The sequence below is a fragment of the Macrotis lagotis genome, chromosome 1 (genome assembly GCF_037893015.1).
Source record: "Macrotis lagotis isolate mMagLag1 chromosome 1, bilby.v1.9.chrom.fasta, whole genome shotgun sequence".
NCBI classification, from domain to species: Eukaryota; Metazoa; Chordata; class Mammalia; order Peramelemorphia; family Peramelidae; genus Macrotis; species Macrotis lagotis.
In genome coordinates this window covers 328,489,487-328,514,200 of record NC_133658.1, presented here as the reverse complement: position 1 = coordinate 328,514,200, position 24,714 = coordinate 328,489,487, and the positions used below count along the sequence as shown (strand labels likewise).

The 24,714-nt window shown below is 35.9% G+C and overlaps 1 protein-coding gene across 8 annotated transcripts in view; it reads right to left on the bottom strand.

Moving 5' to 3' along the window:
- DENND1A (DENN domain containing 1A) overlaps nt 1-24,714 on the bottom strand; it is a 709,454-nt gene that overhangs the window by 257,233 nt on the left and 427,507 nt on the right. For all 8 annotated transcript variants that reach the window (XM_074211609.1, XM_074211608.1, XM_074211610.1 and 5 more), the window contains exon 11: nt 17,121-17,166. In XM_074211609.1, the coding sequence (XP_074067710.1) occupies nt 17,121-17,166 (46 nt within the window). The remainder of the gene's footprint in view (nt 1-17,120; nt 17,167-24,714) is intronic.

Here is a 24,714-nt window from a genome sequence, read left to right as displayed (position 1 = left end):
AAACATTTGGGTTTAGTCATTAAAGCTCTAATGAACTAGGGAAATATCTTTCTGAACAGGTCTTTCCACTTATACTCTTATTCTAATCCAATCTTCATAACACCATGAGTCTAATCTTTGTAACAAAGATCTTGCCAGACTGCTCCTTGGCTCAATAGTGTTCAGGGTCTTCTATTACAATAGATTGTAGATAAATGATCTAGATAAGTTCCCTGTTTTATAAAAGTGGATTGCCCAAGGTCACACAGGTTAAAATGGGATGTCTCCTAGAGAGGCAGGAGAAGGAACAAAAATGTCTGTTAAGCCCTTACTATGTGACAGGACATGATGCTAACCACTTTGCAAATATTGTCTCAATTTTCAATCACAACCCTACAAAGTAAGTGCATTGTCCTTATTTTATAGTTGAGGAAACTGAGGCAGGCACAGGTTAAATTACTTGTCAAGGGTCCCACAGCGTGTAGGATACTCTGTCTGGTTCCACTCTATTTTTCCAGCATTATCCAATTCTGCCACACATTTGAAGTGGTGTACTTACCTGTTCCCAGTCACACCTTGAACAGTTTCAATTTTCAGTCTTCATTTTGTTAATTCTATTTCCCTCTTTGCAAAAGTTCTCTCTTCTCATATGTAGCCATTCTTTTAAGCTAAATTCAAATGCCCCAACCTCCATTAAAGCTTCCTGGCTATTACTTTGCTCTATACCAGACTAAAGTACTTATCACATCTTATGTTCTATATTTATTTAAGTATTTTTTTTAAATCCACCTACCAGGAGTATGTTCTTTTTAAGGCAAGGCAGGGCCCAGTTACCTTTTTTTTTTTTTAAGGTTTTTGCAAGGCAAACAGGGTTAAGTGGCTTGCCCAAGGCCATACAGCTAGGTAATTATTAAGTGTCTGAGGCAGGATTTGAACTCAGGTACTCCTGACTCCAGGGCCAGTGCTCTATCCACTGCATCACCTAGCCGTCCAAGGGCCCAGTTAACTTAAGATATTTTTGATGATTTGAACCCAGGTAAAATTCCACTTGATCCAAAATTTCAGCCCTTAAATATACTTTAAAACAACACATCTGATATAAAGAAGCAATCAATCAGCCATCAAGCTATATATTTTTTGGGGGGGAGGACTGGCTATACTCTTTCTAGAATACTTTTTTCCATATTATATTCAAAACCATATGTATTTCATATATATATATATATATATATATAATCATTTTCTGATAATCATTTTCTATCTTGTATATCACTTATTTGTTCATATTTGTTTCCTTGTTAGATTATGAGTTCCTTGAGGACAGGGACTATCTTTTCCCTCTTTTTGTATTCACCCCTCCCCCTTAAAACAGTGCATATTGTAGAGTTTAAGAAATGTTCAATGACTGACTGTGGTGGAGTGTCCTATCATTCTCTCCTTCCTCATGGGCTAGTAGGGTTTTTTTTGGGGGGGGGGCAGGGAATAACACTTCACTTTGTATACCAACTACTAGACATAATTCCAAACATAGTATAGGTTCTTGATGAATTGAATAAACATTTACCTTAAGGATGAGAAAAACAATAGAAAATCATTGTTAAGTACAGAATATAGTTCATAGATGGAATCACCTTAGAAGAAAAACATTTACAGAATGATAAAGAGTACTAAGTAGATGAACACATAGTAGGAGTTTAGTAAATGGCTGCTAAAAGAATAAGACTAAACCCTATTTCTATTGTATTTTGTAGATTAATTCTCATAATAAAATCTGCCAAAGTTAGATAATAAAGGCATGTGTTCTAATGAATGAGGAGTTCAAGGTTATAAGAGTTTAAATAATGTGCTCATGGCCACAATTCAGTCACAATCAGAATGAAGGCTGTATGTATCTTTGGAAAATTTACCAGCACTACCACCTCTTACCTTAATCTGAATCTCATTAGTTCTCAAGTGTGTTCCATTTCTCAAGTAAATGGCCTCTGCTTCTATTATCTAAAAGTTTATAAAAGTATCATTTTCTTTGAAGTTGATTTTAATATGGCTGAATGGACTCATATGCAGAAACTGAGTAGGTGGTGATAGGAAAAATGGAAAAACAATCCCACAGATAACGCCTTATTTTCAATTGGGATTTTCTCTTGTAAAATACCATGGTTGTTTCCCCCCCAATCTATAACAGAAGATTATTTTATCTCATGAGACAACTTTTTGGTCACAACAAAGTAGCTTGAAAATGTTCTCACTGAAAAAGCTACTTTGCTTTTCATTTAGTTAATTACTACTTGATTCTTTCAACAATTCTTTTTGTTTCCTATTAACCAACAATTGTTATCATATGAATACCTGCCATGTTCCTAGTTAATAGACTCCCAACTCCAGTATTATCCTTCTTCAATCCTCACTCTCACTCCCCCTCACATATTCAAATCCATTGTTAACTTTCATTTCCCCCCTTTCCAACAGCTGTTAAATTAAATTCTGCCCCTTCTCTATCCATTCACATGGTTGCAACCCTAGTTCAGGTTCTTGTCACCTCTTACTTGAACTATTACAATAGGTTTCTAAATGGACTCCTCTGAGACCCACCCCACTCCTATCTATCTTCCACTTAGCTACCATGGTGATTTTTCTAAGGTCCAGGTCTAGCCATGTCACTTCCCTGTTCAATGAGTTACTTCTAGGATCAAATATGAATTTTGACATTTAAATCCTAATATAACCTTGCCCTTTCTAGTCTTTAGACACTTTACTCTCCATAGATTCTTTGATCCAGTTTCTACATTGGTTTGTTTGCAATTCCTGAAAGATGACACTCCCTCTCTCCCATCTCCTGTACTTTTTCCTGGATGGCTCCCAAGCAGGAATACTCTGCTTTCTTACCTCTACTTCTTAAAGTTCCCCAGCTTCCTTCAACACTCAATTCAAATCCCACCTGGAAGAAATCTTTTCTCCCCATAGAACTTTCCATTGAGTTTGTATATTTCTAGGATATGCTTAGTTGTTTACTAAGTTGATTCCCCTACTAGAATGTATACTTCTCAAGAAAAGGAACCAACTTGTATCTTAAGAAGTCAGTATAATGTGTGACACAGTGCTTAAGAGGTGCATATTGTCTTTATTATTATTACTATTAATGATTCACCTTTCTATGGTGCTTTAATGTTGATGTAATAACTTTGACATATTTGACATGATTTCTTATTTTAGACAGAAATGGTCAAAGGACAAAACATCAAATTATTTTTTCTTTATATTTAATATTTTACAGATTATTGAACAATAAAACAACTGCTTTTTAAAAACTGAAAAAAAGTATAATGAGATAACTCATTTTATGTAGGCTTGTTGAAAGCATCCTCATTACTATTCAGGCAGCAAGTAGGAAGCCAGGAAATTTTACATGTTTCTGAGTTCCTTTGGCAGATCTCTTTATTTCAAAAGCTCTTCATCAAGGTAGCTTAGAAAATATGAGAATTTGGCACAGTACCATTTATTAAAAAATTATTTCATGAAGTTCTTATGGGTAATATGACATCTGGGAGATTGTAAGCAACAATTCAGTCAGAAAAAAGTTTTTTCACTTAGTACTTTAGGATAGTTGAGGTAAATATTAGTGGAATGAGGATTTGTCATTTGATACCATTAAAGATTGTGAACTTCTGATGCATAATGCAAGCCACCTGGTCAAGCAACTCATGTTAACTTGGTAGATGCTAAATTTTGACTGTCTGAAATGATATATCGCACAATTTCTGCTATTCCCTCTCCTCCCCATCTCCCATAATCTGTGCTGATCACTGAATCAGGGTTCCTTAAAAATAATCCTTCTATCAAGTCTAGTGATTAGGATGGGGTCTCAAATTTCCATCATACAACCCTTACATCTCCACAAACAAATCAACAGACCTTAGACATTTATTCCTTATTTCTTTGTCTACATCTTGTTGGTCTTTATTTGTAAGACTGTGATCCAAGTTCTTTTGATTCACTTTGGTTCTATCAAAAAAAACCCACGCTATACTTGCAGTTAAATTTACATCCTTTCCTATTGCTACATGAAGTGATGTCTACTTCCTATTGTTATAATAACAATAACAATCATTATTATGTTAATCTATCCATAGAGAATTCCTGGCAAAGAAAACATGTAGCTGAATATCCATTCTGCACCTTACAGTTATAGAGAAATGCCAGGGTCACTGAGGGGTTATGGGACTTACCCAGGGTCATATAATTCACATATGTCAGAGGTGGGACTTGAACCCATGTCTTTCTACTGAGGAGTTCTCAATAACTACTATGCAAAACTGCCTCTCTTGAATATCATGGTGACAATTATTTGCATCAGTCATTTTCGCTTATTTCTCCCAACTTAACCTTTTGGTGAACCAGTTCAATTCTACATTATCCCTCTTCTCTTTGATCACTACTCCTCTTGCCATATCACTGATCATATTTTGCCAGACTTAGTCTTGGGTCACTCCCACCATCTGCCAGCTTAAACATGCAGCTGAAACAAAAGTGGAGAAAATCACCCAACCATTCTGATACTGTCCATTGCAAATTTATGATATATGGCTTCAACTGGGCCCTCACTGCTGCTAACAAATCCTACTCTACATCCTTTATCAACTCTCTATCCTACTCTCCCCAAACTTTTCATCCCTCCTCAAATCTCTCATATTTCCCCTACACTCACCCTCTCAGCTGAGGAAAAAAAGCCTTATATTTTACAGGGAAAAGAAACTGAGTCTATTTGCCAAAAAATCCTACTCTCTTCATTCATATGTTTTCTACTATTATCTCTTCCTTTACCTGTTTCACATGAAAAGGTGAACTTCTTACCAAAACTAACCCCTCTACCAGTACAAGCAATTCCTATAACAGATTTCTCCCTCTGTCACCCCCACTTTATCATTTATTTTCAATTTCTCTTGTCTCTTTTCCCATCACCTAGAAACATACACCTGTCTCCCTCATCTTTAAAGAACCCTCACTTGATCCTTCCATTCCCACTATCATCCTATATCTCTTCTGCCCTTTTTGACTAAATTCCTTGAAAAGGCTGTCTACAATAGGTGCCTCCACTTTCTCTTATCTTACTCACTTAATAATCCCTTACAATCCAGCTTCTGACACTTACTGAAACTGCTCTCTCCAAAATTACCAATGATCTCTCAGTTGTCATCCAATGTTCTTTCCTATACTTGCTCTGCAGCCTCCGATATTGTTAATCATTCTTTTCTTCTTGATATTCTCTTCTTTCTGGGTTTCTGCAATACCATTCTCTCCTGATTTGTCTCTCTGCCAGATCACTTCTCCTTCTCAGTCTTTTTTGATGGAGCTCATTGAGATCATGCCTTTTAAATGTGTGTGTGTGTATGTCCTATAGGATTCTGTCTTGACTTCCCTTCTCTTCTCTTGTTATACAACCTCACTTGGTGATCTTATAAGGTTCCATGGAATTTAAATACCATCTCAATGCTGACTAATTGTACCTATCTTTTCTTAATTTCTTTGATGACCTCTAATCTTGTCTCTCCAATTTCCTACTTAACATCTCAAACTTCAAGTCTCAAAGTCATCTTAAACTCAACATGTTCAAAACTAAATTCACTATCTGTATCCATAAGCCTTCCCTCACCTCCTAACTTCCCTATTACAATAGAGAATGACACCACCCTCCCATCTCTCAATTTCCCAACCTAGGTATCAAACTCAATTTCCCACTATCTCTCACCCAATCTGTTCCTAAAATTTGTTGATTTTATCTTTGTAACATCTTTCAAATATGCCTTCTTCTCTCACTTGACACTGACACTACTCATATGCCCCAAATTCTCTGCTGATCTCCAATCTTACACAAGGTGCCTTTCAAACATCTTGAACACATGTCCATTAGACATCTTAAACTCAGTATGTCCAAATACAATATCATCTCTTCCCCCAAAACCTCATCCTGCTTTTACTTTTTACTATGCTCTTTTATAGAAGTTTATTATAGAGAACACCACTATTCTTCCAGTCCCTTAGACTGGAAACCTAGGGATCTTCTTGGACTCCTCACTATCTCTCAAAACTCATCCTCCCTTCCCCAAATCCAAGTTATTTTCAAGGTCTGTCCATTTCATCTTTGTAACATCTTTCTAATATGCCCCTTTCCCTTCTCTGACCTTACTATCACTCTAGTGTAGGTCCTCATCACCTTATGCTTAGACTACTGCAATAACCTGTTGGTGGGTTTACTTGCCTCAAGTTTTTGGAGTTTGATGACTAGGGTGATAACATGGTCAGAAGTGCACATTAGTAGGATCAATTTGACAAATAAATGGAGAAGAGCGAAGAGAGGTGAAAGGCTAGACAAAGGGAAATCAAGGAAGCTATTGCAATAACTCAGTCATGAATTAATGAGGGTCTGATACAGGGTACTGACAGATTAGAAGAGAGAAGGCTGAGTATGAAAGATGCTACAAAGATAGAATCAACAGGATTTGGTTACTGATTGAGTATGGAGGGTGAGAAAGTGAGAAGTTGAGGTTGACACCTAGATTACAAGGATCTAGATGTCTTGGAGAATGGTGGTACCCTTGACAGTAATAAGAAAGTTGGGAGAAAAGAAGGTTTTTTTGGGGGAAAAGTTATGAGTTAACTTTTAGACTTATTGAGTTTAACATGTCTTTAAGACATCCAGTCTGAGATGTCATGTAGAAGTCAGGAGAAATGTTAGGGTTGAACAAATATAATCTGAGCATCATTTGCATTGAGATGATAATTGAATTCATAAAAAACAATGAAATCAATTGAAATAATATATAAGAAGAAAAGGGCCTATGGTAGAACTTTGCAGGTCATCCATGATTACTGGGCGTGATGAGGAGCAGTTAGACAGGTAGGAGGAGAATCAGAAGAGCAGCATAGTATGGTGAAAACCTAAAGAGAAGAATATTAATGAGAAGAGGGCGATAGAAGCTACAGAGAAATCAAAACTAAGGATTGAGAAAAAAGTATTATATTTGATAATTAAGATATAATTGAAAATTTTGCAGAAAACAGTTTCAGTACATTGATACGGTTGGAAGTCACAATGTAGAGAGTTTAAAAGTGAATGAGTAGTAATGAAATGGTTTATCAGTTCTAGACTGCCTTTTAAAAGGGATATATGATAATAACAAGCAAGGATAGATGGATCAAGTAAAGGTTTTCTGAAGATGGTATTTATAAATTGTAGAGAAGCAAACTACAGACAGAGAAACTGAATATAAGTGAGAGAGTGGAGATGACAAAGGATAATATGGAGAACATGGGATGGAAGGGGATCACTTATGTATATGATGGGATTCACTTTTGTAAGAAAAAAAAGCTATATATACTCATAAGACAAGAATAAAAGAGAAAATGGCAGAAGATATAAAAGCAGTATGAGATGAGAAGGAACTCTAGAAAAATGCATAATATTAGGCAAGATTCTCATTTGAGTGAGGTTGGGGGAAGGGGTTGTGGAGAGCCAGGAAATGATATGATTAGACTGATGCTTAAAATTAAACCATTTTTGGCAGCTATGTGAAGGATAGATTGAAAGGGAGGGAACAGAAGCAGGGAGAACAATTAGGAAACAAGTGCAAAAGTTCAGAAGAGAGGTAGTAAAGGTCTGAATTGATATGGTGACCATGTGATTGGACATAAGGGAAAAGACCTAAATAGAGAATTTATAGGATTTGGCAAATGACTTGATATGAGGGCTGAAGAAGAGTAAAGAGAGAAAGAAAATTCTGAGGATGTAAACTGGGTGACTGAAAGAATGGGAGGACTTGTAACAGAATAAGAGAAGATAGAGTAGATGTTCAGGAAGGAAAATATTTTGTGCAAGTTGAATTTCAATTGCCTTGAGAAATTCAAGTGGAAATGTCCAGCAGGGAATTTGTGTAGGATAGGAGCTCTCAAAAGCTCCTGGGATTATATACATAGATAGGAATGTCAACTGCATAGATAAGATAATTGAGATAATAAGAGCTAATGAAATTATCAAGAAAAAGCATAGAGAGAAGAGGCACAGAACAGAACTTAAATAGACAAACATAGTTATGAGGATGAGAGATGGCTGATGATCCAGCAAAGAAAAATGAGTGAGAAGAGTAAGATAGAAGGTAGAGGAGCAGGAAAAAGCAAAATTTTGAAAACTGAAGAAGAGTGTATTCAGGAGTGGCTACAACAACTCTATGATGTAGTTTTCTTCTCTTCATTTTACAAATGAAGAAACTAACTCAGAGAGGGAATGATGTGGCTCTTAGTCCCCAACCTGGATCAATATGTGACCTGTGACACCAAACCAAAGAGCCTATGTTTATAGTACTGAGTTTTTCATATAAACACTAATTAAAATTATTCAATTTAATTAATATATGCTAAGGACATTTTAATTTTTTTATTTTATTCATATGTTAAAGACTTTTATTTTATTTTAATCAATGAAATTAGAAAAAGATTTTGCTTAAGATTTATATGAACTGATGCAGAAAGAAGTGAAGAAAACTAGGAGAGCAATTTTTCTAATGAAAACAATATTGTAAAGACAAAAAAACCCCTGAAAGACCTTAAGAACTATGATCAATGTACTGTTCAGTTATGATTCCAGAGGATTCATGCTGAAGTGCATTACATACATACTGAAAGAAAGGTAAATGTAAAGAAAAGTGATGGATTCAGAGTGTAGTGAGATACCTTTTTATGAACAAGTCCAATACAGAAATTTTTTATATTCGACCATACATACATATCACAAGGATTTTTTCTTTCCTTTTCAAAAGCTGAGGACAGTACAGGTGAGAAGTGTGATAGAAAGAAAGTGAATTTTGGTTACTTGAAAAAAATTTTTAAATTAAAATGAAAAAAGACTTCTCTTATAACAAATCTATTTTGTCATCTGTCCCTGGTGCCTAGCATAGTATTTGACTTATGGGTAGTACAGTATTATTATCCTCATTTTATAGGGGTCCTTTCTAGTGGTATACATGTTCCCAAATCCTTTTCACTACTTCATGAGACCTCCTGGGTAAATGACCCAATATTGATAGAGCATTACTGGGCTGTAACTAAGAGCCAGCAAGTATGTCCATACTGCCTATAATCTCCCAGTTATTCTAAGAACCTATATGCAAAGTACAATTTCTACCTGAATGCAATTACTTTGTGTTTTGAATTAATCTAGGCATTTGCTAACAGGAACTGCAATTTACCAATATCTAGCTGTGAAGTCCTGCTAAGAAGAAAAACAGGAGAACAAAATTAAAATGGAAGGTTTTTGTTCACTTGCTCTCAAATTATTTATAAAATAAATATAAAAAAAACCCCTATAACCCAACACAAAGAACTAAAGATTCTTGACATTAAAAAAGAGAAAAGGGCATCTAGAAGGACCAATGCTAGATCATTCGACAGAAAACTACCTTTTTAAGTGACTGAAAAATGTTTCTTTCTTTGTCTGTTAATAACCAATGTGATTTTTCTGCCAGGATTTGCCAATTCTTCCAAGAAGTCATCCTTGATTGTCTCAAGCTGGTAATTTTACCCCTCAGACCTCACATAGAACTTTGCTTTTCAGTTTAATACACATATCATGGCATATTGTATAGTATAGTTATCCGTACAAATGATTTACTATAAGCTTTAAAAAGGTAACAGATATATCTTAAACTATATTTCACTAACATCTAGCATAGAACTCTCTGTATATAGTAGATAATTAATAAATTTTTGCTAAATGAGACAAATCAAAGGCTCTGTCTTAGGCAAAGACAAAATATAATGGGACTCTAAAGATCATTTAGTCAATGATTTTTTTGGGGAGGGGGTGGAGATGAAGAAAACAAATCCCAAAGAGATTAAAAGACTTGTCTAAGGACACTTGATAATAAGTGGGAAAATAATAGTCAAAATCGAAGTTTTCTGGTGACAAATCTAGAGCAAATACAGATAGTGGCAAGCAGAATTGTGAAAGGAAAGAATTGTACTCTATATGAATATCATAGAAGAAATCAAGGATATTTAACTTAGGGCACAAAAGGTGGCCTAGTGGATAGAGTGTCATATCTGCAGTCAGGAAGAATCATCTTTCTGAGTTTAAATCTGGCCTCAGATACACTTACTAGCTATGTGACCCTGGGCAAGTCACTTAACCCTATTTTCCTCAGTTCCTAATCTTTAAGATGACCTGGAGAGGAAAATGGCAAACCACTCCAGTATATTTATAAGAAAATTCCAAATGGGGTCACAAAGTGTTGAACATGACTAAAACATGAACTAAAACTGAAACAATAAACCAAGAGAAGAGAAGATCCAATTAGGACATGATTGCTGCCTCCAAATATCTTAATTGATTGCTGTTCTAGGAAAGAGGGATTTTGACATAGTATTTGGCATCCGAGTACACAACTAGGAGCAATGGCTATAAAATATAGATAGCAAGACTTGAGCATTATTCTAGAAAAATATCCTAATAGTCCAAAAGCAATATAGGCTACATGAGAAAGTATTCGATTCACTATCAGTGAAAGTCTTGATTTTGATGCTATGCAATTAATTGGCAGAAAAACATAGATACTTGCTTAGGTAGGAGTTGCACTAGCTAAGTTCTTTTTTTAATTTTGAGATTCTATTATTTTAGTTCTTTTAATAATCCCAAGTTTCTCACTGAGACAAAGATCCATCTTCTTAACATCAATATTCTTGTGAGGATATAATCTGTGAGTCACAGAATACCAATCAGTTGCAAATCGCTCAATTGGAAATGGAAAGATAACATTGGAGGTGCTAAGAGGCTGCAGCATATTATTATCAAAGAACTGTACAAAAATAGTATAAAAAGTATCATCAAAGAAATGTGTGACTACTCAAGAATGGGAGTCAAATAGGAAGGGCAAAGAATAATAGAGGAAAAGTCTATATATTCTAGTCGTTACCACACAATATGAATAGATGGAGAAAGTCCCTATGTGTTATTGATGAGGGGGCAGAGTTGATACAGAAAGGAGTTATATAACAAGAGGAATTATAGACAGATTAGGAAAGAGCACCCACACTGATGAAGTTATAGAACCAATGCAATCACAGTCTATAAACTTATTTCATACCCATTAAATACAATTAGGGGTCTATACTCCAACCAAGGTTTGCATGAACTCTCAGTTTTAAATACAATCTTATAATTAGTGGCGGGAAGGAGACCAATTTATTCTAGGAACCCTATGGAATTAATCATATACTTCTTGGGAGCACTGAGGGGCCCTGGAGTTTTGTTCCTGTGTGTACCTCCTACACCCACTATTACTAATTACTCTTACTAAGTATAGGCTAATGCAAAGCTTCAAATTCAAATATTCCATTTGGGGTGTGGCAAAACATAACATAAGAAACAAGGGTAAGAAAGGAAGGGTAGGGAAAGAGAAAGAATAGTGGAAAGTTCTTTAACAGCCCAGTAAAAAAACTTTAATAAAAATTCCCACGTCCTCAGTATTAAAAGAACATCTGAACTCTGATTTTGAAATGCCAGATTGAGGGAATGACATGTATTAAGACATATCTTAGAAGTAAAAGGAACCTAAGGGAATATATTATCATGAAATATAGAATATTGGAATTGGAATGGTCCTTAAAAACAGGATATTAGAGTAAAAAAAGAACTTTGAAATATAGAATATCAAGTGTCTTCTAAACACCTAAAATTAGAGTTCTTAAGAACATAAAGCAGAGAATATTAGAGGGATCTAAGGGTCAGAGATTCAATCAATCAGAATTAGAATGGATTTCAAAGTTGGCTAGTCCAATTCATACTTGAATAGGAATTCTTTGGTTATTCCATCTAAATTGGAAGACCGTCAACTGACAACCACCTGAAGCAGTTTCTTCACTTTTGGATTGTTATTAAGTTAGGAAGTTTTTTCCTTACAACAAACCTAATCTATTTCTGCAATGTCCTCCCATAGCTCCTAGTTCTGCATTCTGTGGATAATTAAACAAATCAAACCCCAATTTGAGATGATGGCCTTTCAAATACATAGAACCAGCCTTTAAGTCTTCTCTTCTCCAAAACTAAACATTCTTAGTTCACTCAAATGCTCTAAACATGCTCTGCTTCTTCCTTCTAAAACAAGGAACCCATTAGTAAACAGAACACTCCAGAGAGGATGGGACCAGGGAAAAGTACAGAAAGACAATCCTTTTACTTTTGTAGTCACTGCTTCTACTAATTTATTGTAAGATTAAATTATTTTTTTCTCATTTTGCTGATGAAGAAATTGAGATACAACAATGACTTGAATTTTTGTTTGTGTAGTAGATGAAACTGGCCTTAGGGCTCTTGACTCACAATTCAGTGTATTCTCAGCCCTTCCCCTTCTCCAGCTCCCCTTTCCACTATTTAGATGATGCTGATGCTGATGCTTGTCTTTGTTCTTGAAGAAGACCATGACATCAGGGAGGTGATGCCATGACAAGCACATGAATTGGTTTTGAGTGAGGGGGTGTTGTCATGAGCTTCACTTTCTCCCTGAGAGCCATCTGAGTCCAGTGGTCTGACATGAATGACTGAAGATATCCTGGATGTGAGGCACTCAGGTTAAGTAACTTGCTCAAAGTCACACAGCTAGTAAGTATCTAGTGTCTGAGACTTTATACAAACTCCAGTTCTCCTGTATCCAAGGTCAGTGCTGCAACTGCTACACCATCTAGCTGCCCTAATTATTTAGATAGAGATAACTTCAGAACACCACTGGTTTTTATGAAGAATTCTAGCATAAAATTTCCTTAATAAGAAGCTCAATCTTTTCAGGTACCTGTATACCTGGTAATGTTACATATTTTTTTGACATTGTAGTCTTTTTGTACATCTTGTTGGAATTTCATCTATAGGAGGTATAACCAAAATAAAGAAAAATAATTGTCAAGACCATGTTTTCTTAGAAGGAATTCAAATTTGAATTCAACAAACATGTATTGAGTACCTAATATATATAGGCCATTGCACTAGGCTTTGGGGGAAATGAACAAAGTTTGAGTATGTAATTTTCATCAGGGAATTTACAGACTGGAAGAGCAACTATAGAGATCTTTCTGATGACTACAATGTTAATAGTCTTGAGATAGAAGCCCTTAATTACCTATGGTCATGACTGGGATTTTTGTTTTTAGAAATCAATAATGGCTTACTATCTTTCTGTTCAAAGGTGGAAGTGCCAGAAAATCCCCTTATACATAGTTACTGAATAATGATTCATCATTATTAGTCTCTATTCTTATACATGATGTTATAAAAATATATTTTAAAATTATAGTATGAACATATGTAAGAAAGGGGAAAGAGGGAGCCAGAGGGGAAAAGAGAGGGGAAGGGGCAGCTAGGTGGTGCAGTGGATAGAGCATTGGCTCTGGAATCAGGAGGACCTGAGCTCAAATCTGACCTCAGACAATTAATAATTGCCTGGTTGTATGACCTTGAGCAAGTCACTTAACCCGATTGCCTTAAATAAATTTTTTTAATAAAAAAAAGAAAGATAGGGGAAGGGGGTGGGGGCAGAAAGGATAAGGGGAGAGAGAGGAGCTTAAAGGGAAGGAGGGAGAGAGAATGAGAGAACACTTGCAATAAAACTGAGTAAGGGAGGAGGGAAAAGGGAGAAAACTATAAGAGGAGTGTTCATGGTAGAAGATTGTACTAGATGATCCCCAAGGGGCTTTCCAGTTAGAAGATTCTATATTCCAATATCTTTTGCTTGAAGACTCGGTCTAGCTCTAACATTCTGGACTCTATATGGCTGGCATTTATGACAATGAGAAAGGCAGAGGACGGGCTAATTGCTTTTCAGTAATTTAACACAAAGCTAAAAGTAAGGCATACTAGGAGTACTAACTCCTTAAGGCAAAATAATACTAATAAATACTTAACATCTTTATAGTATTTAAAGACTGAAAAGTTCATTACATATTATATTTCATTTGGTCCTCATAACAACCCTGAGAAGTAGTTGCTATTATTATCCCCATTTTATAGATGAAGAAGCTGAGAAAGAGAAGTGAAGCAATTTGTTTAGGGTCATACAACTGTAGAGTGTCTGAGACAGAATGTAAACTCAAGTTTCAAGATTGCAAGGACATTGCTCTATCCTCTATAGCACCTAACTGTTACCTAGGGTAACATTATTCCATATTAAAAATATCCCTTAGGTTAATGACAAATAAAGGTCCTCCCTCATATGTTTTTAAGATATAAGAAATCACAATTCATTTTTCACTCTGAACAACAATTTTGAGAGTCATAAAAATGGTTAAAAAGTCTCCTCATGGTTTAGCTTTTTCTAAACTTTTATGAACATCTGCCACATTCATTTGAAGTTTAAAAAATTCTGGCACATATGCAAAGGCATAATAAGGTGCCTATAGCTTTTGAGAAGAATTAACAAGACAGTCAAAAATAAGTCTTTTTAAATCCTTTGCTGAATTGCTAGTGAGAATGACAGTGTAAGAGAGAATGCATCTTCTCTATGCTTTCTGGGGAATAGCAACAAAAACCTTTATTCATTCATTCAATAACAATTTACCAAGCCCCTATTATGGTGCAAAGAATAGTGATGCTAAATATCTATATATCTATATATCTATATCTCTCTCTCTATATAGATATAGATAGATAGATATAGATAAAGAAAAAGAACAAAAAAAGTCATGATCTCTTGCCCTCATGAAGCTTAGTTAATAGAACAGAGAATATAATGTAAATTACAATATATAAGGTTCCAGGGGACAGATAATTCATCTTCAATTGCAAACATTAGGAAAGGTTCTCTAAAGGAGGTAGCATCTGAGCTGGAGGATAGATAGGAGTAGATGGGTGGACAGGATGCTGAATTGTGACAAATATACAAAAGCGTTGTATAAGTTAGTGCACATGTATGATTAAAAAGGATATGAAGGAGTAGACTTTAGCTATAACACTGATTGAAATAGTGGGTGATAAAATTAAAGAGATGGCTGGAGCCAGACTGTAGAAGTTTGTAAAGAGAACAACAATGTTATAAGTAGATGGGATCAAAAGGATCCTCTAATCCAATGCTCTCATTTTACAAATGAGTCAATTTAAGCTACAGAGACAGGACATGTGACTTGTCCAAGTACACACAAATGGTGAGTGGCAAAGCTTGGGTTGGAATACAGGTCTTTTAATTCAGTTAAGGGCTTTTCCAACTATACCATGCTGCCTAAAAGACTTGGAGGAGATAGATTATTTGCCTTTGCTTATCTGAAGAGCTGTCCAGTGGAAGAGAGATTAAAATTATCCTTGGTCCCAATGTCAGAATTGGCAGCAATGTCTTTAGAAAGTTCTAAAGAAAGATATTTTACCTTAATAACAGAATAATTAGATCAGTATACAAACAGAATGGGCTCCTTTGGCTATAATGATTTGTCATCAATGATGTCTTCTAAGCAAAGCCAAGATAACCATTTGCTTGGAAATTAAAGAGGGAATTCTTGCTCAGGTAGTGGTTATACTACATGCTACTCTCTGAGGTTCCTTTCAGTTTTGAGCGTCCATGGTTCAGCAATGTGTAATGGAAAGAACGCTATATTTAGAGTCAAGGACCCTCAGTTCGATTGACAGTTCTGCAATTTACTGCCTGTGCAACCACAGGTAAATCACTTCAATCTATAGGTCAGAGTTTTCTCATTTGGAAAATGAAAAGCGTTAGATTAGATGATGGATTAGAGGTCTCATCAAGCTCTAAATTTTATGATCAGAGGTATCTCTTTAATTCATTAAGTTTTAATGTTCTTTTTCATTCTAATTCTCAATGTTGTTCTTTCTTACTGTACCTTTGATTCCAACTCAGTTCATTAAAAAAAAATAGAAAAGGGAATAAAAAGTTCAAAAACAATACAATCTGAACATATAATTTGTGACATGGCATAAACCCTACACTTTATATACCCAGGGCTGGGTGATGACAGAAATGCAGAATTAACAGAATGTAGAAGCCACATGGCCAGCCTGTCAATTTAGAAATTGGAGCAGATTTTTAATGGTCTATTTTGATTGAGATTCTCAATGTCAAACCAACAGGTTTTCCAATAACCAACTCTTTTCGTCTCATAAGCACAATAGCACTCTCTGCAACAAACAGAGAAGAAACAGGTGGTCCCAGTCAACCTACAGTGAATTGAACAGAAAAGAAGAGGCCACATTTCCTTCAAGACAAGAAAAGCTTTACAACTGGGGAAAGCAGTTCCCATTCTCCCCTCCTCTGAGAGCTCTGCTCCTCTGTGAAAAAAGGCAAGCTCATGACTTTGCTCTCAGAGACTATGTACAGCAAAGAACTCCACAGGCATGCACTAGCTCTTCCTGAATGATACAAATGCAGAGGCTGAGGTCACCTGAAGAGGTGGAAAGCACATTAGAGTGACAAGTGTTGTGTTTGAGTCCTGACTCCATCATTTATTCAACCCTTGGCAAGAAATTTAACTATCTTTTGTCACTGTTTTCTCATCTCTACAATGAGGGGAATGGATCATATGGATCCTTAAGTCCTTCTGAACATGTAGATGAGAAGGGAACTCCAGTCCTTACGCAAATCTGAAATACTTTTGGTTACACTGCAGGTATTAAGTCAACTTTCTTCTGGGATCCTCCCCATCCTAAGTTTACTTTAGCTCTAACAGAGCTAAAAGATTAATGATCTAAAGTTCCTCCAATGGCTCTATGCTCTTAGTTGCAAAGTCAAGCATTTGGCTACAAAAGGAATACATACAAACCTGGCTCTTTAGTATAGGACCAGTATTTGGAATATTCCTTTAAAAAAAATTCTTCCTTCCCTTAAGACCTTTTCTACCCTCAGTGGCCCTGGAGCTTCACCTGAGAAAACCTATCACCTCCCATCAGAATGAAAGACCTTGAAAACAATAACCTAAAGGGAAGGGATCTGAGCTGAATGCTCAGCTTTGTCTGAAAGGGAGGGGGACAGAGCCTGAGGTGTTGCTTGTATGAGTTCCCATATGTTAAGCTGTGAATACAGATACTCAGTCTATTCTAATGCCATGCAGAAACAGGAGGAAACCAAACCACAGAGCAAGAAATTTCTGGAGAAAGCAAGCCAACTTACCTCCATTAGACTTAAATGTATTCCTATGAGGTAGGGCATGGGAGCACTGTGAAGAGAAACAAAGACAAACAGCTGTTTTAATGTCTGTTGCATCCGCCTGAAAATTACAGACGGTTAAATATTTGCAGAAAAACTGTTTTAATAAACGTATGCACAGTTACATTTTCTTTCACAACAAAAATCCTAATATGACATTATGTTCCCGAGCTGAGAAGCTTCACAGGGATTTTCAAAATGTTTGCAGCCTGGGAATGATAGCACACGCCTGTAATAGAAATGGCAGTTGAATAACAAGACTTGAAATGCAGGAATTAACAACAAGCTGGAATGGGGAAAGGGTTATTCTTTCCATGAATGCACTTTCTTTGAGGTCCTGCACAGGTACTACTTTCTCCATGACACTTTGTTTGATGACCCCAAATAAAAAGGGTTTCCTATGAGACCCCTCTACTTGTTAGATTTCTTTATGATGGCTCTTATATGTATTGTACAGCTATTTTGTATGTGTTTTAGGATTTCTAGATTAAGCCCTTCAAGAGTTAAGTGTTAGTTTTGAGACAGTTTCATCCAACCCTCTTCTTCTATAGGTAAGGAAATAATCCCAGAGAGACAAAGAAACTTTATCCATCTCCTTACAGAGCTCTCACTTGATCCTTCCATCTTTGCTATTGTCCTATATCTCTTCAGCCTATGCAGAAACTCCTTAAAAAGAATGACCACAACAGGTACCCCCACTTTCTCTACTTTTATTCTCTTCTTAACCCTTTATAATCTGGCTTTTGACCTTATTATTCCATGAAAACATAGTTACTAATGATCTCTTAGTTATCAAATCTGCTTTTTTTCTCAATCCTTATTCTCCTAGACCTCTCAGCAGCCTTTCACACTGTTGATCACTCTCTCCTTCATACCCTCTTTTCTCTAGAGATTTTAGGATTCCTGATTCTCTTCCTACTTAAATAGTTGCTCTCTTGTGGCCTTTGTGGCAATCTCATTCACATCCTCTAATTGTAGAGGTTTTGAATCTTGTACCCCAAGGTTCTTTTGTCTTGTGTTCTCATCTTTTTTCCTATTACTTTACTTGATAACCTCATTAGTTCCCGTGGATTTAATTACTATCTCTTTGCTGATGATTCTCAAATATACACATACTGTCTCAAATTCTCTCCTGATTTCCAGTTTTGTATCTCCAACTGCCTCTCGGACATCTCAAACTAGAGGTCTAGTAGTTATCTTAAGTGTAACAATCCAACATTATCTGTGTTAATAAACTAATTATCTTTTTAAAAAATCATTATATAACTCATTACCACTATCTTTCTTCTTAAATTTCCCTGGCCACCATCTTCCTATTACCATAGAGGGCACCATCATCCTCACGACTGTGAGGCTTGCAACTTAGGAGTTGTCCTTGACTCTTCACTATCCCTCACCAATCATAGTCAATCTATTCCCAAGATTTATTGATTTCATCTTTGCCAATCTCTCATTTACATTCCTTTTTTTTCCTCTAATGTGTCACCATTCTAACACAGTTCCTCATTACCTTACAGATGGACTGCTGCAACAGCCTATTGGTGGCTCAGTCTGCTTCAGGGTTCTTCCCAATCCTATTCATCCTCCATTAAGCCACTAAAATAATTTTCCTAAAGACTAGGCCAATTCATGTTACTGTAAGATCTAATTCAAAAGAACTCCAGGGATTTCTTATTGCCTCCAGAATCAAATTAAAAATATTCTATTCAGCATTCAAAGCACTTCATAACCTAGCCCACTCTTATCTTCTCAGTCTTCTTATAACCTACTCTCTATTCCAATTCTACCACTAATGACACTGGCCTCCTCTCAGCTCCAGACATTTTCTCTGGCTGTCCCCCAAGAATGGAACTTTCTTCCTCCTCCACTCTTGACTACTGACTTCCTCGGCTTCCTTTAAATCCCAATTAAATCTCATCTTTTCCTGGAACCTTTTCTCAACCCCTCTTAGTTCTAGTTCTATATAGCCTGTATATTTGTTGTTATGTTTGTCTGTCTGTTTCTATGTTGTCTCCCCCATTAAATTGTAAGCTCAGGGCAGGGACTGGCTTTTGCCTCTTTTGGTCTCCCCAACTCTTATGTGCACAGAGTCTGGCACATAATAGATGCTTAGTTGACAGACTGCACACTTGCATTCAGCACAAAATGAGCTGTTTCATCTTTGTGGTCATAATGTAAATGTGCCATAATATCTGGCATATGATGGGTGTACAGTAAATGTGAGTTGAATTGTTTGTTGATTATGGAATACTCATTGCCCATTTGGCATCTAAGCATTGCCTGGAGAGCTGTACACAGGTGAACAGCCCAGGCAAGACCTTTAATCATGGGTTATCTTCTGGGTTCATAGAATCATAGAATATTAGTGCTGGAAGAAATATTTAGAGAAACATTTAATAAACATTTGATCAATCTTTGAGTAGATTATTAGATCACAGAAGGTTAGAGTACAAAAGAGACATTAAAATATTAACTATTATAGCTGGAAGGGATATTATCATATAGACAACTGGAATAACATGCTATGAGATTGAGGAAGGGGACCTCAGAACATAAAACAAAGCTAGAAAACTTGAAGGGATCTTGGAGATAAGAAGTCCAACCTTATTATTTTTAGATGGAGAAATTGAGGACCAGAGATTAAATTACTTTCTTAGAGAAGTTACCAGACCAAGATCATATTGAGTATAAAAGAGCTAGGATTTGAACCTCAAGCTGGCAGAGGAAAGGAAGGCATGCAGATCAACTGTCAAATTTTTTTCTTAACCCATTTCCAGAGATAATCTCACTCAAAAATTTGATCTATGTTAAATTTATACTTTTCTCAACAAGATTTCAAAAAGGGCAACCACTTTTTGAGGGCAATAACTGATGAATACCTGTGAGGATGGGCCATGTTAGCCTTCACTCACAAGAAACTAGATATTCAGGGGCAGCTAGGTGGCATAGTGATAAAGCACCAGCCTTGGAGTCAGGAGTACCTGGGTTCAAATCCGGTCTCAGACACTTAATAATTACCTAGCTGTGTGGCCTTGGGCAAGCCACTTAACCCCATTTGCCTTGCAAAAAAAAAAAAAACCCTAAAAAAAAAAAGAAACTAGATATTCATTCTATGTTACCATCATAGGGATACTGAATACTTAACTAGAAGTTACTCTTCCACAAAGATATACTTATAATGTAGCAAAAAGAGTACCAAAATAGAGCCTGGTTTTTCACAGTCTCATATATTATTTTCAGTTTACTCAACTGTAAATTGAAATAATAATACTTATTACAACCCAACTCACAGGAATGCTGTAAGGAAGGGTTTAACCTATAAAGTATTATTGAATTGGGAACTATTATTGTTAATCTTAGCCTCAGTTCCTTCATTTATAAAATAGAAAAAGAATATTCTTTGTTCCACTTCCTCCACAGAGAGTGTAGCAAGAGAATTGCTATAGGGTTTATAAAATATTATAGAAATGGGAATTATTATTATTATTATTATTATTATTATTATTATTATTATTATTCTGAGCTTCAGTCTCTTCATCTATAAAATTGGGAGGAAAGGACCCTGTAAATGATAAAAGACAGCAAAAATGGGAACTGTTACTATTATTATTATCCAAACAGCATCAATTTGCAGCTGCACAAAGATAACAAACAAGACTTTACAAGAAAAAATACAACCTGAACCCCTTAAATAATAAATTAAATGTCACCACCAAAAGAATCCCATTCAGGGTATAAAACAGTCTTCTCAGCCGAAGTCTACAAATTTCTACAGTAGTATTTCAAGAGGATAAGAACAGGGCCCTTATGAAATCTTCCCTGATTGGGAATCATTCTCCCAGAATGCTTTGGGGTTTTTTCCGCAGAGCAATAGAAAAGAATCGTATACTATAATGAAACCGGATTTATTTATTTATTTATTTTTTGGCTTTTAATGAAGCAAATAAGGTATCTAACTTTTTTTTTCTGTACACATTCAACTTCTTCTATAATGGAGACCATCCGGGGGCAAGGTACTGTCTGACAATGTATTTTATTTTTCCTCTTAAAGCATAAACCATTAGTTTAAGATGCCAGTTGTACAAATGCTCAACTTCCTTGTGTGATTGGGCTCTGCTGTCCAAGCTCTCCCAGCATACTGTGTAACGAATGTGTTTCTAATTAAGTAGCTTCAGGAACACGACAGCTTCAATGTCAGAAATACAAAGTCTGAATCCCCGGCAGGAAGTATTAAGACTGCAAATGTCTCATCTCACAGAACCTTGGCTAATGTAATGAAAGGAGGCAAGAAGAGTGTGGAATTCCAGAACAGGGCAAATTATTACTGTCTAGAAACACAACCTGCCAATCAGTGCTAGAATTTCCCAAATCTGTATCAATTTCTGCTGCATCAATTTCTCTGTCTTTCATGTCTAACTGAAAAATGAGCCAACAAGTGAGTTTTGATTAAAATGCCAAAGGAAAAAAATTAGCTTCTATCAAATTATTTAGCCTATAAAAATGGATTAAAAAAAGAAAAATATCTAGAAATAACTGTTTTCTGTATGATCTATTAAGGATTTTCTTTTAAAAGGAGAGAATATTAAAGAGCAGCAGAAAGTCCTTAAGATGTTTGGGTAATGTATAAATATGTTGTTTGACTTAGGACAAGTCGCATAATCTCTTCTGGACTTCATTTTCACTTCTAGTATTTGAAAGGGATGAGCCAGATAACCTCATCCAATAAGCATTTAATCAGGATACAAAGGTAAAAAATGAATTATTTCTTGCCCTCAACTTACATGTGAGTGGGACAAAATGTACAGATTCACTGTAAGAAAATAGAAGCTATCTATACTTTAAAACAAACAAAAATTAGGGAAAGGCACTAGCAGCTGTGGAGGGATCAGGAAAGGTCTCACAAAGGAGGTGACACATGATGACTTTGAAAGAAATGAAGTAGTGTCATAAGTGGATGTGGATAAGAACAATACTCCATGATAGAGTACAGAAATGTGATGATGAGAGATGGAAAAACAAGGAAGAAGGCTGGGATGTAGAGGCATGAAGGGCAATAAGGTCTAACAAACTTAGAAACAGAGGAGAAAGACAGATTGTGAAGAGGAGCTGGATTTTGAACCTACAGGAAATAAGCAGCCATTGGAATCTTCTAAAGAGGAGATGGGCAGGGTTGGATGGATGCTTTGGGAAATCACTTTGCCAGGGTAGAATGAAATAGAAAGGGGAAAACAGAGGCAGGGAAATCAATCAGTAGCTTGTAGCAATATTCTAGGTGACTATTCTGTCCCAACACTAGGTTTTAACATCCTATGTTTTAGTAATCTAAGCTCTGAGATATTCTTAGAACATTTTAAAATTTGAAAAGGTGCTGATACCATATACGTTTATCTTCTTATAAAACCAAGTTTGTTTAAATACAATGAAGAAATGAAATCTTTAGAAAGAAGTCAGCAGTTACAGAGCTGATTGCACATTTTAGGCATATTAAACATGCACTGTTTAAGTATAATAATTTTTCCAAAGAGTCATTATGGTTATACATGGAAAAGCAATTTCTTCACCAAGCATTGTTAGAGCTGTAACAGTTCTGTATTTAGAACATATTTAAGACACATTATTTACTCTCCACACCACAATAGCTTTATGTATTATACAAATGTAAATTTAGACAATTACTTTCCATGCTGTCACCATTTCCCCACTAGACCACAGATACTTTTTTGAGTATTACTATTACAAATCCTCTACAAACATGCACAAACCCAGAACCTATTTGCCAATCTCTAACATGTTTCAAATATGAACTTGAACAATTCTGTGCATGTGCATTATTGCATATCGTGCAATAATACCAAGAAAGAACACCAAGTTGAGTTTATAGACTTGGCTATTATTTCACAAAATTACAGACTTGCCAAACTCAGAGGCTATCTAGTACACCCTGGACCTGAACAAGGAGTCGCTCTCCCTGATACCTCTGATAAGAACTCATTTAATCTCTAATAGATGATTTTTGGAAAAGAGAAATGCAGTATTTCCCAAGGAGGTCATTCTAATTACACATTAGTTTTTCCTTTTCAAAATCATCCTCATTTCCAGTCATTATTCCTACTTCTTCTTCCTGAGCCCAAAGAGAACAAATATAATCCCTCTTTTACAGGACAGCACTTCAAATACATAAAAGTCTGCTTGTCATCTATTCTTTAGGCTAAATACCTCTAGTTCTTTCAGGTGATTCACCTATTGCATGATCTTGTGGTACTTCTTTATCCAATCAATTAACCAGATGTTTAATGGGTACGAGCTAATTGAGGAAATAAGATATATATATCCATTAAACAATAAAACTGTTACATACATATATGTAAACACATATACTGAATCAATGTAAGTGACATATGTAGTACAAATATAAACCCACCTAGACACATTAAATAAATATAAAATCAGGAAATAATATAATCTCAGAGGAATTGAAATTGTGGGTGAACAAAGATTCACTGTGAACCATCAGAGATAGAGGGTTATAGTGAGAAGAAACTACTACTAGGAGTCCCTTAGCCACCAACCTTACCTTATCCATCTCTCTCCTTTTCCACTAGCTATTGGTTGTCTCAAAATTCATCTGAGAAAGTTAGACTATGGAAAGAACTGAGAACCCTTGGAGAATATCCCACTGCACCCTTGCCTTCTCCTTTATTCCCTACTGCTTTGCTTCTTACAAGGGTTTGGTGAAGATGGTGGCTAACAGCTCTATTCCTTCCAATAAGATAGGAGGACAACTGGACCTTATCATCTGTCCTAATCTTAACTACAAAGATTCCGTAGACCTTACAATCTGACCTGCTTGTATGCCCTGCAGTCCTCTGCCCTGTCATTTTATGTAATCTGAAGTTTTTGGGACCTTGCCAATTATTTGACAGCTTTTGGGATGCTAGTGGCACAGTATTTAGAATGCCAAGAAGATTCATCTTCATAAGTTCAAACCTAACTTCAGACATTTATTAATCTATGTGATCCTAGGCAAATCACTTAACACTGTTTACCTCAGTTTCCTCAACTGTAAAATGAACTGGAGAAGGAAATGGAAAATTTACCAGTATGAGGTTTGAAGAATCAAACCCAATTGAAACCACAGAATAACGGCAAAACAACAATAGCAATCTGTCTCTTGTACCCTTGGGACTTTTAGAATCTTTCATCTGCTGTGCAGTTGAACTTTCTTTTATATGTTATTTATCCCAATTAGGTACATTTCTTTTTTTTTTCTTTTCTTTTTTTTTTTTTTTGCAAAGCAATGGGGTAAAGTGGCTTGCCCAAGGACACACAGCTAGGTAATTATTAAGTGTCTGAGGCTGGATTTGAATTCAGGTACTCCTGACTCGGTACTCTATCCACTGCACCACCTAGCTGCTCATCCACTGTGCCACCTAACTGCCCTAAGTACACTTCCTGAGAGCAGGAACTATCTGTCTTTTTTCTTACTTGTATGCCCATTTTTTCATTCATTTGCTATGGAAGCAGGAAGACTTTATGTGTGAATGTGAGAAGACTCAAA